General features: G+C 45.0%; 1 protein-coding gene across 1 annotated transcript in view; it reads left to right on the top strand.

The window, feature by feature from the left end:
* The window catches only part of LOC135571155 (monocyte to macrophage differentiation factor 2-like), a 52547-nt gene that overhangs the window by 35630 nt on the left and 706 nt on the right, over positions 1–16211 (top strand). Inside the window, exons 4-6 of the mRNA XM_065016948.1 lie at positions 9410–9484; positions 15599–15701; positions 16114–16185. Coding sequence (XP_064873020.1) covers positions 9410–9484; positions 15599–15701; positions 16114–16185 — 250 coding nt within the window. The remainder of the gene's footprint in view (positions 1–9409; positions 9485–15598; positions 15702–16113; positions 16186–16211) is intronic.

A 16211-nucleotide genomic window follows, 5' to 3' on the forward strand; every position in this document is an offset into this window, starting at 1 on the left:
AAAGATAATTGTGTAGTCTAGAGCGATTTCCTAGGTTAGCTAGCCAGCTATTGTCGTTCTTTTAACGCAACGTAACGTAATCAACACTGCTAGCTAGCCAGCTAGCCCCGAATAGCAGCACAGTAGAAACTATTACACTCAACGGAACGACTTGATTAGTGTAGTGTCAACAACGCAGCCAATGCCAGCTAGCCTACATAGTCAACAACGCAGCCTCTGCCAGCTAGCCTACTTCAGCAGTACTGTATCATTTTAATCATTTTAGTCAATAAGATTCTTGCTACGTAAGCTTAACTTTCTGAACACTCGTGACGTGTAGTCCACTTGTCATTCCAATCTCCTTTGCATTAGCGTAGCCTCTTGTGTAGCCTGTCAACTATGTGTCTGTCTATCCCTGTTCTCTCCTCTCTGCACAGACCATACAAACGCTCCACACCGCGTGGCCGCGGCCACCCTAATCTGGTGGTCCCAGCGCGCACGACCCACGTGGAGTTCCAGGTCTCCGGTAGCCTCTGGAACTGCCGATCTGCGGCCAACAAGGCAGAGTTCATCTCCGCCTATGTCTCCCTCCAGTCCCTCGACTTCTTGGCACTGACGGAAACATGGATCACCACAGACAACACTGCTACTCCTACTGCTCTCTCTTCGTCTGCCCACGTGTTCTCGCACACCCCGAGAGCTTCTGGTCAGCGGGGTGGTGGCACCGGGATCCTCATCTCTCCCAAGTGGTCATTCTCTCTTTCTCCCCTTACCCATCTGTCTATCGCCTCCTTTGAATTCCATGCTGTCACAGTTACCAGCCCTTTCAAGCTTAACATCCTTATCATTTATCGCCCTCCAGGTTCCCTCGGAGAGTTCATCAATGAGCTTGATGCCTTGATAAGCTCCTTTCCTGAGGACGGCTCACCTCTCACAGTTCTGGGCGACTTTAACCTCCCCACGCCTACCTTTGACTCATTCCTCTCTGCCTCCTTCTTTCCACTCCTCTCCTCTTTTGACCTCACCCTCTCACCTTCCCCCTACTCACAAGGCAGGAAATACGCTCAACCTCATCTTTACTAGATGCTGTTCTTCCACTAACCTCGTTGCAACTCCCCTCCAAGTCTCCGACCACTACCTTGTATCCTTTTCCCTCTCGCTCTCATCCAACACTTCCCACACTGCCCCTACTCGGATGGTATCGCGCCGTCCCAACCTTCGCTCTCTCTCCCCCGCTACTCTCTCCTCTTCCATCCTATCATCTCTTCCCTCTGCTCAAACCTTCTCCAACCTATCTCCTGATTCTGCCTCCTCAACCCTCCTCTCCTCCCTTTCTGCATCCTTTGACTCTCTATGTCCCCTATCCTCCAGGCCGGCTCGGTCCTCCCCTCCCGCTCCGTGGCTCGACGACTCATTGCGAGCTCACAGAACAGGGCTCCGGGCAGCCGAGCGGAAATGGAGGAAAACTCGCCTCCCTGCGGACCTGACATCCTTTCACTCCCTCCTCTCTACATTTTCCTCTTCTCTCTCTGCTGCTAAAGCCACTTTCTACCACTCTAAATTCCAAGCATCTGCCTCTAACCCTAGGAAGCTCTTTGCAACCTTCTCCTCCCTCCTGAATCCTCCTCCCCCTCCCCCTCCTCCCTCTCTGCAGATGACTTCGTCAACCATTTTGAAAAGAAGGTCGACGACATCCGATCCTCGTTTGCTAAGTCAAACGACACCGCTGGTTCTGCTCACACTGCCCTACCCTGTGCTCTGACCTCTTTCTCCCCTCTCTCTCCAGATGAAATCTCGCGTCTTGTGACGGCCGGCCGCCCAACAACCTGCCCGCTTGACCCTATCCCCTCCTCTCTTCTCCAGACCATTTCCGGAGACCTTCTCCCTTACCTCACCTCGCTCATCAACTCATCCCTGACCGCTGGCTACGTCCCTTCCGTCTTCAAGAGAGCGAGAGTTGCACCCCTTCTGAAAAAACCTACACTCGATCCCTCCGATGTCAACAACTACAGACCAGTATCCCTTCTTTCTTTTCTCTCCAAAACTCTTGAACGTGCCGTCCTTGGCCAGCTCTCCCGCTATCTCTCTCAGAATGACCTTCTTGATCCAAATCAGTCAGGTTTCAAGACTAGTCATTCAACTGAGACTGCTCTTCTCTGTATCACGGAGGCGCTCCGCACTGCTAAAGCTAACTCTCTCTCCTCTGCTCTCATCCTTCTAGACCTATCGGCTGCCTTCGATACTGTGAACCATCAGATCCTCCTCTCCACCCTCTCCGAGTTGGGCATCTCCGGCGCGGCCCACGCTTGGATTGCGTCCTACCTGACAGGTCGCTCCTACCAGGTGGCGTGGCGAGAATCCGTCTCCACACCACGTGCTCTCACCACTGGTGTCCCCCAGGGCTCTGTTCTAGGCCCTCTCCTATTCTCGCTATACACCAAGTCACTTGGCTCTGTCATAACCTCACATGGTCTCTCCTATCATTGCTATGCAGACGACACACAATTAATCTTCTCCTTTCCCCCTTCTGATGACCAGGTGGCGAATCGCATCTCTGCATGTCTGGCAGACATATCCGTGTGGATGACGGATCACCACCTCAAGCTGAACCTCGGCAAGACGGAGCTGCTCTTCCTCCCGGGGAAGGACTGCCCGTTCCATGATCTCGCCATCACGGTTGACAACTCCATTGTGTCCTCCTCCCAGAGCGCTAAGAACCTTGGCGTGATCCTGGACAACACCCTGTCGTTCTCAACTAACATCAAGGCGGTGGCCCGTTCCTGTAGGTTCATGCTCTACAACATCCGCAGAGTACGACCCTGCCTCACACAGGAAGCGGCGCAGGTCCTAATCCAGGCACTTGTCATCTCCCGTCTGGATTACTGCAACTCGCTGTTGGCTGGGCTCCCTGCCTGTGCCATTAAACCCCTACAACTCATCCAGAACGCCGCAGCCCGTCTGGTGTTCAACCTTCCCAAGTTCTCTCACGTCACCCCGCTCCTCCGCTCCCTCCACTGGCTTCCAGTTGAAGCTCGCATCCGCTACAAGACCATGGTGCTTGCCTACGGAGCTGTGAGGGGAACGGCACCTCAGTACCTCCAGGCTCTGATCAGGCCCTACACCCAAACAAGGGCACTGCGTTCATACAGTACAGTTCCCGCCCAGCCCAGTCAAAACTGTTCGCTGCTCTGGCCCCCCAATGGTGGAACAAACTCCCTCACGACGCCAGGACAGCGGAGTCAATCACCACCTTCCGGAGACACCTGAAACCCCACCTCTTTAAGGAATACCTAGGATAGGATAAAGTAATCCCTCTCACCCCCCCCCCTGAAAAGATTTAGATGCACTACTGTTCCACTGGAGGTCATAAGGTGAATGCACCAATTTGTAAGTCGCTCTGGATAAGAGCGTCTGCTAAATGACTTAAATGTAAATGTAAAAAATAACCATGTGTATAATAACCATGTATAATAACCATGTATATAATAACCATGTATATAATAACCATGTGTATAATAACCATGTATAATAACCATGTATATAATAACCATGTATAATAACCATGTGTATAATAACCATGTATAATAACCATGTGTATAATAACCATGTGTATAATAACCATGTGTATAATAACCATGTGTATAATAACCATGTATAATAACCATGTGTATAATAACCATGTGTATAATAACCATGTATAATAACCATGTATAATAACCATGTATAATAACCATGTGTATAATAACCATGTGTATAATAACCATGTGTATAATAACCATGTGTATAATAACCATGTGTATAATAACCATGTGTATAATAACCATGTATAATAACCATGTATAATAACCATGTATAATAACCATGTATAATAACCATGTGTATAATAACCATGTGTATAATAACCATGTATAATAACCATGTGTATAATAACCATGTGTATAATAACCATGTATAATAACCATGTATAATAACCATGTATAATAACCATGTGTATAATAACCATGTATAATAACCATGTGTATAATAACCATGTGTATAATAACCATGTGTATAATAACCATGTATAATAACCATGTGTATAATAACCATGTGTATAATAACCATGTATAATAACCATGTGTATAATAACCATGTGTATAATAACCATGTGTATAATAACCATGTATAATAACCATGTATAATAACCATGTGTATAATAACCATGTATAATAACCATGTGTATAATAACCATGTGTATAATAACCATGTGTATAATAACCATGTATAATAACCATGTGTATAATAACCATGTGTATAATAACCATGTTCATAATAACCATGTATAATAACCATGTATAATAACCATGTGTATAATAACCATGTGTATAATAACCATGTGTATAATAACCATGTGTATAATAACCATGTGTATAATAACCATGTATAATAACCATGTGTATAATAACCATGTATAATAACCATGTATAATAACCATGTGTATAATAACCATGTATAATAACCATGTGTATAATAACCATGTGTATAATAACCATGTGTATAATAACCATGTATAATAACCATGTATAATAACCATGTGTATAATAACCATGTATAATAACCATGTATAATAACCATGTGTATAATAACCATGTGTATAATAACCATGTATAATAACCATGTATAATAACCATGTGTATAATAACCATGTGTATAATAACCATGTATAATAACCATGTATAATAACCATGTATAATAACCATGTGTATAATAACCATGTGTATAATAACCATGTATAATAACCATGTGTATAATAACCATGTGTATAATAACCATGTGTATAATAACCATGTGTATAATAACCATGTATAATAACCATGTATAATAACCATGTATATAATAACCATGTATAATAACCATGTATAATAACCATGTGTATAATAACCATGTGTATAATAACCATGTGTATAATAACCATGTGTATAATAACCATGTATAATAACCATGTATATAATAACCATGTGTATAATAACCATGTATATAATAACCATGTATATAATAACCATGTATAATAACCATGTGTATAATAACCATGTATAATAACCATGTGTATAATAACCATGTGTATAATAACCATGTGTATAATAACCATGTATAATAACCATGTATAATAACCATGTGTATAATAACCATGTATAATAACCATGTATAATAACCATGTGTATAATAACCATGTGTATAATAACCATGTATAATAACCATGTGTATAATAACCATGTGTATAATAACCATGTATAATAACCATGTGTATAATAACCATGTATAATAACCATGTATAATAACCATGTGTATAATAACCATGTGTATAATAACCATGTGTATAATAACCATGTATAATAACCATGTATAATAACCATGTATATAATAACCATGTATAATAACCATGTATAATAACCATGTATAATAACCATGTGTATAATAACCATGTGTATAATAACCATGTGTATAATAACCATGTATAATAACCATGTATATAATAACCATGTGTATAATAACCATGTATAATAACCATGTATATAATAACCATGTATAATAACCGTGTATAATAACCATGTGTATAATAGCCATGTGTATAATAACCATGTGTATAATAACCATGTGTAATAACCATGTATAATAACCATGTATAATAACCATGTATATAATAACCATGTATAATAACCATGTGTATAATAACCATGTGTAATAACCATGTATAATAACCATGTATAATAACCATGTATATAATAACCATGTATAATAACCATGTGTATAATAACCATGTGTATAATAACCATATGTATAATAGCCATGTGTATAATAACCATGTGTATAATAACCATGTGTATAATAACCATGTATAATAACCATGTATAATAACCATGTGTATAATAACCATGTATAATAACCATGTGTATAATAACCATGTGTATAATAACCATATGTATAATAGCCATGTGTATAATAACCATGTATAATAACCATGTGTATAATAACCATGTGTATAATAACCATATGTATAATAGCCATGTGTATAATAACCATGTGTATAATAACCATGTATAATAACCATGTGTATAATAACCACGTGTATAATAACCATGTATAATAACCATGTATAATAACCATGTATATAATAACCATGTGTATAATAACCATGTGTATAATAACCATGTATAATAACCATGTGTATAATAACCATGTATAATAACCATGTGTATAATAACCATGTATAATAACCATGTATAATAACCATGTATAATAACCATGTGTATAATAACCATGTATAATAACCATGTGTATAATAACCATGTGTATAATAACCATATGTATAATAGCCATATGTATAATAACCATGTATAATAACCATGTGTATAATAACCATGTGTATAATAACCATATGTATAATAGCCATGTGTATAATAACCATGTGTATAATAACCATGTATAATAACCATGTGTATAATAACCACGTGTATAATAACCATGTATAATAACCATGTGTATAATAACCATGTATAATAACCATGTGTATAATAACCATGTGTATAATAACCATGTATAATAACCATGTGTATAATAACCATGTATAATAACCATGTGTATAATAACCATGTATAATATGTGTGTGTATACTAACTGTGTGTGTGTATACTAACTGTGTGTGTGTATACTAACTGTGTGTGTGTGTGTATACTAACTGTGTGTGTGTGTGTGTATACTAACTGTGTGTGTGTATATTAACTGTGTGTGTGTGTGTATACTAACTGTGTGTGTGTATATTAACTGTGTGTGTGTATACTAACTGTGTGTGTGTGTGTGTATACTAACTGTGTGTGTATATTAACTGTGTGTGTATATTAACTGTGTGTGTGTATATACTAACTGTGTGTGTGTGTGTGTATACTAACTGTGTGTGTGTGTGTATATTAACTGTGTGTGTGTATATTAACTGTGTGTGTATACTAACTGTGTGTGTATACTAACTGTGTGTGTGTGTGTGTATACTAACTGTGTGTGTGTATACTAACTGTGTGTGTGTGTGTATATTAACTGTGTGTGTGTATATTAACTGTGTGTGTGTGTGTGTATATTAACTGTGTGTGTATATTAACTGTGTGTGTATACTAACTGTGTGTGTGTATACTAACTGTGTGTGTGTGTGTTTATACTAACTGTGTGTGTGTGTGTTTATACTAACTGTGTGTGTGTGTGTTTATACTAACTGTGTGTGTGTTTATACTAACTGTGTGTGTGTGTGTTTATACTAACTGTGTGTGTGTTTATACTAACTGTGTGTGTGTGTGTATACTAACTGTGTGTGTGTGTGTGTATACTAACTGTGTGTGTGTGTGTGTATACTAACTGTGTGTGTGTGTGTTTATACTAACTGTGTGTGTGTGTATACTAACTGTGTGTGTGTGTGTGTATACTAACTGTGTGTATACTAACTGTGTGTGTGTGTGTGTATACTAACTGTGTGTGTGTGTATACTAACTGTGTGTGTGTGTGTATACTAACTGTGTGTGTGTGTATACTAACTGTGTGTGTGTATACTAACTGTGTGTGTGTGTATACTAACTGTGTGTGTGTGTATACTAACTGTGTGTGTGTATACTAACTGTGTGTGTGTGTATACTAACTGTGTGTGTGTGTGTATACTAACTGTGTGTGTGTGTGTGTATACTAACTGTGTGTGTGTGTGTGTATACTAACTGTGTGTGTGTGTGTGTATACTAACTGTGTGTGTGTGTATACTAACTGTGTGTGTGTGTGTGTATACTAACTGTGTGTGTGTGTGTGTATACTAACTGTGTGTGTGTATACTAACTGTGTGTGTGTGTATACTAACTGTGTGTGTGTGTGTGTGTGTGTGTGTATACTAACTGTGTGTGTGTGTATACTAACTGTGTGTGTGTATACTAACTGTGTGTGTGTGTATACTAACTGTGTGTGTGTGTGTGTGTATACTAACTGTGTGTGTGTGTGTGTGTATACTAACTGTGTGTGTGTGTGTGTGTATACTAACTGTGTGTGTGTGTATACTAACTGTGTGTGTGTATACTAACTGTGTGTGTGTGTATACTAACTGTGTGTGTGTGTGTGTGTGTGTGTGTGTGTATACTAACTGTGTGTGTGTATACTAACTGTGTGTGTGTGTGTGTGTGTGTATACTAACTGTGTGTGTGTATACTAACTGTGTGTGTGTGTATACTAACTGTGTGTGTGTATACTAACTGTGTGTGTGTATACTAACTGTGTGTGTGTATACTAACTGTGTGTGTGTGTATACTAACTGTGTGTGTGTGTGTGTGTGTGTGTGTGTGTATACTAACTGTGTGTGTGTATACTAACTGTGTGTGTGTGTTTATACTAACTGTGTGTGTGTATACTAACTGTGTGTGTGTGTGTATATTAACTGTGTGTGTGTGTGTGTGTGTGAGTGTGTGTGTGTGTGTGTGTGTGTGTGTGTGTGTGTGTGTGTGTGTGTGTGTGTGTGTGTGTATATTAACTGTGTGTGTGTATATTAACTGTGTGTGTGTATACTAACTGTGTGTGTGTGTGTATATTAACTGTGTGTGTGTGTGTGTGTGTGTGTTGTGTGTGTGTGTGTGTGTGTGTGTGTGATAACTGTGTGTGTGTATATGTGTGTGTGTGTATATTAACTGTGTGTGTGTATATTAACTGTGTGTGTGTATACTAACTGTGTGTGTGTGTGTATATACTAACTGTGTGTGTGTGTGTATATTAACTGTATGTGTGTATACTAACTGTGTGTGTGTATACTAACTGTGTGTGTGTGTGTATATTAACTGTGTGTGTATATTAACTGTGTGTGTATACTAACTGTGTGTGTATACTAACTGTGTGTGTGTATACTAACTGTGTGTGTGTGTGTGTATACTAACTGTGTGTGTGTGTGTATATTAACTGTATGTGTGTATATTAACTGTGTGTGTGTGTGTATATTAACTGTGTGTGTGTATATTAACTGTGTGTGTGTGTGTATACTAACTGTGTGTGTGTGTGTATACTAACTGTGTGTGTGTATATTAACTGTGTGTGTGTGTGTATACTAACTGTGTGTGTATATTAACTGTGTGTGTGTGTGTATATTAACTGTATGTGTGTATATTAACTGTGTGTGTGTGTGTATATTAACTGTGTGTGTGTGTGTATACTAACTGTGTGTGTGTATACTAACTGTGTGTGTGTGTGTGTATACTAACTGTGTGTGTGTATACTAACTGTGTGTGTGTGTGTGTATACTAACTGTGTGTGTGTGTATTAACTGTGTGTGTGTGTGTATACTAACTGTGTGTGTGTATGTTAACTGTGTGTGTGTATATTAACTGTGTGTGTGTATACTAACTGTGTGTGTGTGTGTGTATACTAACTGTGTGTCTCTCTACAGTAGAGTGGAGCAGCATTTCCACATGTGTGACAGAATGGCCATCTACTTCTTCATCGCTGCTTCCTACACCCCCTGGTAGGTGTGTGTGTGTGTGTATACACCCCCTGGTAGGTGTGTGTGTGTGTGTGTGTATACACCCCCTGGTAGGTGTGTGTGTGTGTGTATACACCCCCTGGTAGGTGTGTGTATACACCCCCTGGTAGGTGTGTGTGTATACACCCCCTGGTAGGTGTGTGTGTGTGTATACACCCCCTGGTAGGTGTGTGTGTGTGTATACACCCCCTGGTAGGTGTGTGTGTGTATACACCCCCTGGTAGGTGTGTGTGTGTACACCCCCTGGTAGGTGTATGTGTGTACACCCCCTGGTAGGTGTGTGTGTGTGTGTGCACCCCCTGGTAGGTGTGTGTGTGTGTGTGCACCCCCTGGTAGGTGTGTGTGTGTGCACCTCCTGGTAGGTGTGTGTGTGTGTACACCCCCTGGTAGGTGTGTGTGTGTGTGCACCCCCTGGTAGGTGTGTGTGTGTACACCCCCTGGTAGGTGTGTGTGTGTGCACCCTGGTTGTGTGTGTGTGTGTGTGTCACCCTGGTGGTAGGTGTGTGTGTGTGTGTTGGGTCCCCTGGTAGGTGTGTGTGTACACCCTGGTAGGTGTGTGTGTGTACACCCCCTGGTAGGTGTGTGTGTGTGTGCACCCCCTGGTAGGTGTGTGTGTGTACACCCCCTGGTAGGTGTGTGTGTGTACACCCCCTGGTAGGTGTATGTGTGTGTTTGTGCACCTCCTGGTAGGTGTGTGTGTACACCCCCTGGTTGTGTGTGTTGATGCTGACCCCCTAGTTGGTGTGTGTGTTTCTGGTTGATGCTGTTGGTCCCCCGTGGGTTGAGGTGTGGTGAGTGCACCCCTAGGTTGAGCTGTTGGGTGTGTGTGTTTCACCCCTGATGTGAGGTGTTGGGTCCGTGGTTTCTAGTGTTGATACACCCCTGGTCCGTGGTTTCTAGGTTGATGTGAGGGAGTTGGGTCCGTGGTCATTTGTTGATGCTGAGGGAGTTGGGTCCGTTGGTTTCTAGGTTGATGTCATGTGTTTCTAGGTTGATGCTGAGGGAGTTGGGTCCATGGTTTCAGGTTGATGTTTCCGTGGTTTCTAGGTTGATGCTGAGGGAGTTGGGTCCGTGGTTTCTAGGTTGATGCTGAGGGAGTTGGGTCCGTGGTCATGTGTTTCTAGGTTGATGCTGAGGGAGTTGGGTCCGTGGTTTCTAGGTTGATGCTGAGGGAGTTGGGTCCGTGGTTTCTAGGTTGATGCTGAGGGAGTTGGGTCCGTGGTCTGGTTGTTGGGTCCGTGGTTTCTAGGTTGATGCTGAGGGAGTTGGGTCCGTGGTTTCTAGGTTGATGCTGAGGGAGTTGGGTCCGTGGTTTCTAGGTTGATGCTGAGGGAGTTGGGTCCGTGGTTTCTAGGTTGGGTCCGTGGTTTCTAGGTTGATGCTGAGGGAGTTGGGTCCGTGGTTTCTAGGTTGATGCTGAGGGAGTTGGGTCCGTGGTTTCTAGGTTGATGCTGAGGGAGTTGGGTCCGTGGTTTCTAGGTTGATGCTGAGGGAGTTGGGTCCGTGGTTTCTAGGTTGATGCTGATGGGGGAGTTGGGTCCGTGGTTTCTAGGTTGATGCTGAGGGAGTTGGGTCCGTGGTTTCTAGGTTGATGCTGAGGGAGTTGGGTCCGTGGTTTCTAGGTTGATGCTGAGGGAGTTGGGTCCGTGGTTTCTAGGTTGATGCTGAGGGAGTTGGGTCCGTGGTTTCTAGGTTGATGCTGAGGGAGTTGGGTCCGTGGTTTCTAGGTTGATCTGAGGGAGTTGATGCTGGTTGATGCTGGGAGTTGGGTCCGTGGTTTCTAGGTTGATGCTGAGGGAGTTGGGTCCGTGGTTTCTAGGTTGATGCTGAGGGAGTTGGGTCCGTGGTTTCTAGGTTGATGCTGAGGGAGTTGGGTCCGTGGTTTCTAGGTTGATGCTGAGGGAGTTGGGTCCGTGGTTTCTAGGTTGATGCTGAGGGAGTTGGGTCCGTGGTTTCTAGGTTGATGCTGAGGGAGTTGGGTCCGTGGTTTCTAGGTTGATGCTGAGGGAGTTGGGTCCGTGGTTTCTAGGTTGATGCTGAGGGTTGGGTCCGTTGTTTCTAGGTTGATGCCCGTGGTTTCTAGGTTGATGCTGAGGGAGTTGGGTCCGTGGTTTCTAGGTTGATGCTGAGGGAGTTGGGTCCGTGGTTTCTAGGTTGATGCTGAGGGAGTTGGGTCCGTGGTTTCTAGGTTGATGCTGAGGGAGTTGGGTCCGTGGTTTCTAGGTTGATGCTGAGGGAGTTGGGTCCGTGGTTTCTAGGTTGATGCTGAGGGAGTTGGGTCCGTGGTTTCTAGGTTGATGCTGAGGGAGTTGGGTCCGTGGTTTCTAGGTTGATGCTGAGGGAGTTGGGTCCGTGGTTTCTAGGTTGATGCTGAGGGAGTTGGGTCCGTGGTTTCTAGGTTGATGCTGAGGGAGTTGGGTCCGTGGTTTCTAGGTTGATGCTGAGGGAGTTGGGTCCGTGGTTTCTAGGTTGATGCTGAGGGAGTTGGGTCCGTGGTTTCTAGGTTGATGCTGAGGAGTTGGGTCCGTGGTTTCTAGGTTGATGCTGAGGGAGTTGGGTCCGTGGTTTCTAGGTTGATGCTGAGGGAGTTGGGTCCGTGGTTTCTAGGTTGATGCTGAGGAGTTGGGTCCGTGGTTTCTAGGTTGATGCTGAGGGAGTTGGGTCCGTGGTTTCTAGGTTGATGCTGAGGGAGTTGGGTCCGTGGTTTCTAGGTTGATGCTGAGGGAGTTGGGTCCGTGGTTTCTAGGTTGATGCTGAGGGAGTTGGGTCCGTGGTTTCTAGGTTGATGCTGAGGGTTGGGTCGTGGTTTCTAGGTTGATGCTGAGGGGGTCCGTGGTTTCTAGTTGGGTCCGTGGTTTCTAGGTTGATGCTGAGGGAGTTGGGTCCGTGGTTTCTAGGTTGATGCTGAGGGAGTTGGGTCCGTGGTTTCTAGGTTGATGCTGATTGAGTTGGGTCCGTGGTTTCTAGGTTGATGCTGAGGGAGTTGGGTCCGTGGTTTCTAGGTTGATGCTGAGGGAGTTGGGTCCGTGGTTTCTAGGTTGATGCTGAGGGAGTTGGGTCCGTGGTTTCTAGGTTGATGCTGAGGGAGTTGGGTCCGTGGTTTCTAGGTTGATGCTGAGGAGTTGGGTCCGTGGTTTCTAGGTTGATGCTGAGGGAGTTGGGTCCGTGGTTTCTAGGTTGATGCTGAGGGAGTTGGGTCCGTGGTTTCTAGGTTGATGCTGAGGGAGTTGGGTCCGTGGTTTCTAGGTTGATGCTGAGGGAGTTGGGTCCGTGGTTTCTAGGTTGATGCTGAGGGAGTTGGGTCCGTGGTTTCTAGGTTGATGCTGAGGGAGTTGGGTCCGTGGTTTCTAGGTTGATGCTGATTGAGTTGGGTCCGTGGTTTCTAGGTTGATGCTGAGGGAGTTGATGGTCCGTGGTTTCTAGGTTGATGCTGAGGGAGTTGGGTCCGTGGTTTCTAGGTTGATGCTGAGGGAGTTGGGTCCGTGGTTTCTAGGTTGATGCTGAGGGAGTTGGGTCCGTGGTTTCTAGGTTGATGCTGAGGGAGTTGGGTCCGTGGTTTCTAGGTTGATGCTGAGGGAGTTGGGTCCGTGGTTTCTAGGTTGATGCTGAGGGAGTTGGGTCCGTGGTTTCTAGGTTGATGCTGAGGGCTGAGTTGGGTCCGTGGTTTCTAGGTTGATGCTGAGGGAGTTGGGTCCGTGGTTTCTAGGTTGATGCTGAGGGAGTTGGGTCCGTGGTTTCTAGGTTGATGCTGAGGGAGTTGGGTCCGTGGTTTCTAGGTTGATGCTGAGGGAGTTGGGTCCGTGGTTTCTAGGTTGATGCTGAGGGAGTTGGGTCCGTGGTTTCTAGGTTGATGCTGAGGGAGTTGGGTCCGTGGTTTCTAGGTTGATGCTGAGGGAGTTGGGTCCGTGGTTGCTGAGGGAGTTGGGTCCGTGGTTTCTAGGTTGATGCTGATTTTCTAGGTTGGGTCCGTGGTTTCTAGGTTGATGCTGAGGGAGTTGGGTCCGTGGTTTCTAGGTTGATGCTGAGGGAGTTGGGTCCGTGGTTTCTAGGTTGATGCTGATTGAGTTGGGTCCGTGGTTTCTAGGTTGATGCTGAGGGAGTTGGGTCCGTGGTTTCTGAGGTTGATGCTGATTGATGCTGAGGGAGTTGGGTCCGTGGTTTCTAGGTTGATGCTGATTGGTTGGGTCCGTGGTTTCTAGGTTGATGCTGAGGGAGTTGGGTCCGTGGTTTCTAGGTTGATGCTGAGGGAGTTGGGTCCGTGGTTTCTAGGTTGATGCTGAGGGAGTTGGGTCCGTGGTTTCTAGGTTGATGCTGAGGGAGTTGGGTCCGTGGTTTCTAGGTTGATGCTGAGGGAGTTGGGTCCGTGGTTTCTAGGTTGATGCTGAGGGAGTTGGGTCCGTGGTTTCTAGGTTGATGCTGATTGGTTGGGTCCGTGGTTTCTAGGTTGATGCTGATTGGTTGGGTCCGTGGTTTCTAGGTTGATGCTGATTGGTTGGGTCCGTGGTTTCTAGGTTGATGCTGAGGGAGTTGGGTCCGTGGTTTCTAGGTTGATGCTGAGGGAGTTGGGTCCGTGGTTTCTAGGTTGATGCTGAGGGAGTTGGGTCCGTGGTTTCTAGGTTGATGCTGAGGGAGTTGGGTCCGTGGTTTCTAGGTTGATGCTGATTGGTTGGGTCCGTGGTTTCTAGGTTGATGCTGAGGGAGTTGGGTCCGTGGTTTCTGAGGTTGATGCTGATGCTGGGAGTTGGGTCCGTGGTTTCTAGGTTGATGCTGATTGGTTGGGTCCGTGGTTTCTAGGTTGATGCTGAGGGAGTTGGGTCCGTGGTTTCTAGGTTGATGCTGATTGGTTGGGTCCGTGGTTTCTAGGTTGATGCTGATGCTGGGAGTTGGGTTGGTTTCTAGTTGATGCGTGGTTTCTTTCTAGGTTGATGCTGAGGGAGTTGGGTCCGTGGTTTCTAGGTTGATGCTGAGGGAGTTGGGTCCGTGGTTTCTAGGTTGATGCTGATTGGTTGGGTCCGTGGTTTCTAGGTTGATGCTGAGGGAGTTGGGTCCGTGGTTTCTAGGTTGATGCTGAGGGAGTTGGGTCCGTGGTTTCTAGGTTGATGCTGATTGGTTGGGTCCGTGGTTTCTAGGTTGATGCTGAGGGAGTTGGGTCCGTGGTTTCTAGGTTGATGCTGAGGGAGTTGGGTCCGTGGTTTCTAGGTTGATGCTGAGGGAGTTGGGTCCGTGGTTTCTAGGTTGATGCTGAGGGAGTTGGGTCCGTGGTTTCTAGGTTGATGCTGAGGGAGTTGGGTCCGTGGTTTCTAGGTTGATGCTGAGGGAGTTGGGTCCGTGGTTTCTAGGTTGATGCTGAGGGAGTTGGGTCCGTGGTTTCTAGGTTGATGCTGAGGGAGTTGGGTCCGTGGTTTCTAGGTTGATGCTGATTGGTTGGGTCCGTGGTTTCTAGGTTGATGCTGATTGGTTGGGTCCGTGGTTTCTAGGTTGATGCTGAGGGAGTTGGGTCCGTGGTTTCTAGGTTGATGCTGAGGGAGTTGGGTCCGTGGTTTCTAGGTTGATGCTGATTGGTTGGGTCCGTGGTTTCTAGGTTGATGCTGAGGGAGTTGGGTCCGTGGTTTCTAGGTTGATGCTGATTGGTTGGGTCCGTGGTTTCTAGGTTGATGCTGATTGGTTGGGTCCGTGGTTTCTAGGTTGATGCTGATTGGTTGGGTCCGTGGTTTCTAGGTTGATGCTGAGGGAGTTGGGTCCGTGGTTTCTAGGTTGATGCTGAGGGAGTTGGGTCCGTGGTTTCTAGGTTGATGCTGATTGGTTGGGTCCGTGGTTTCTAGGTTGATGCTGAGGGAGTTGGGTCCGTGGTTTCTAGGTTGATGCTGATTGGTTGGGTCCGTGGTTTCTAGGTTGATGCTGATTGGTTGGGTCCGTGGTTTCTAGGTTGATGCTGATTGGTTGGGTCCGTGGTTTCTAGGTTGATGCTGATTGGTTGGGTCCGTGGTTTCTAGGTTGATGCTGAGGGAGTTGGGTCCGTGGTTTCTAGGTTGATGCTGATTGGTTGGGTCCGTGGTTTCTAGGTTGATGCTGATTGGTTGGGTCCGTGGTTTCTAGGTTGATGCTGAGGGAGTTGGGTCCGTGGTCGAGTCACATGCGATGGATTATCTGGATCATGGCAATGCTGATCGGCTCCACATACGTCTTCTACTTCCACGAGGTACCACACACACCGTGGTTTCACACACACACACACTTGATGCTGACACACATGCACACACACACTCATGCACCGTACACACACACACACACACACACACACACACTCACACGCATGTACACACACACACACACACTCACACTCACGCATGTACACACACACACACACACACATGTACACACACACACACTCACACTCACGCATGTACACACACACACACACTCACACTCACGCATGTACACACACACACACACTCACACTCACGCATGTACACACACACACACACACACACACATGTACACACACACACACACTCACGCATGTACACACACACACACACTCACACTCACGCATGTACACACACACACCACTCTCCCTGACGTTAATAATCTCAGGTGATGTCACTCCCTGCAGGTATAAACTGTTGGAGTTACTAGGATACGTGGCCATGGGGGCGGGGCCTGCACTTGTCATCCTGTCCATGGTAACACACACCATTGATTGTCCAGA

The sequence above is a fragment of the Oncorhynchus nerka genome, unplaced genomic scaffold (assembly GCF_034236695.1).
Source record: "Oncorhynchus nerka isolate Pitt River unplaced genomic scaffold, Oner_Uvic_2.0 unplaced_scaffold_720, whole genome shotgun sequence".
In the NCBI taxonomy this organism is placed as follows: domain Eukaryota; kingdom Metazoa; phylum Chordata; class Actinopteri; order Salmoniformes; family Salmonidae; genus Oncorhynchus; species Oncorhynchus nerka.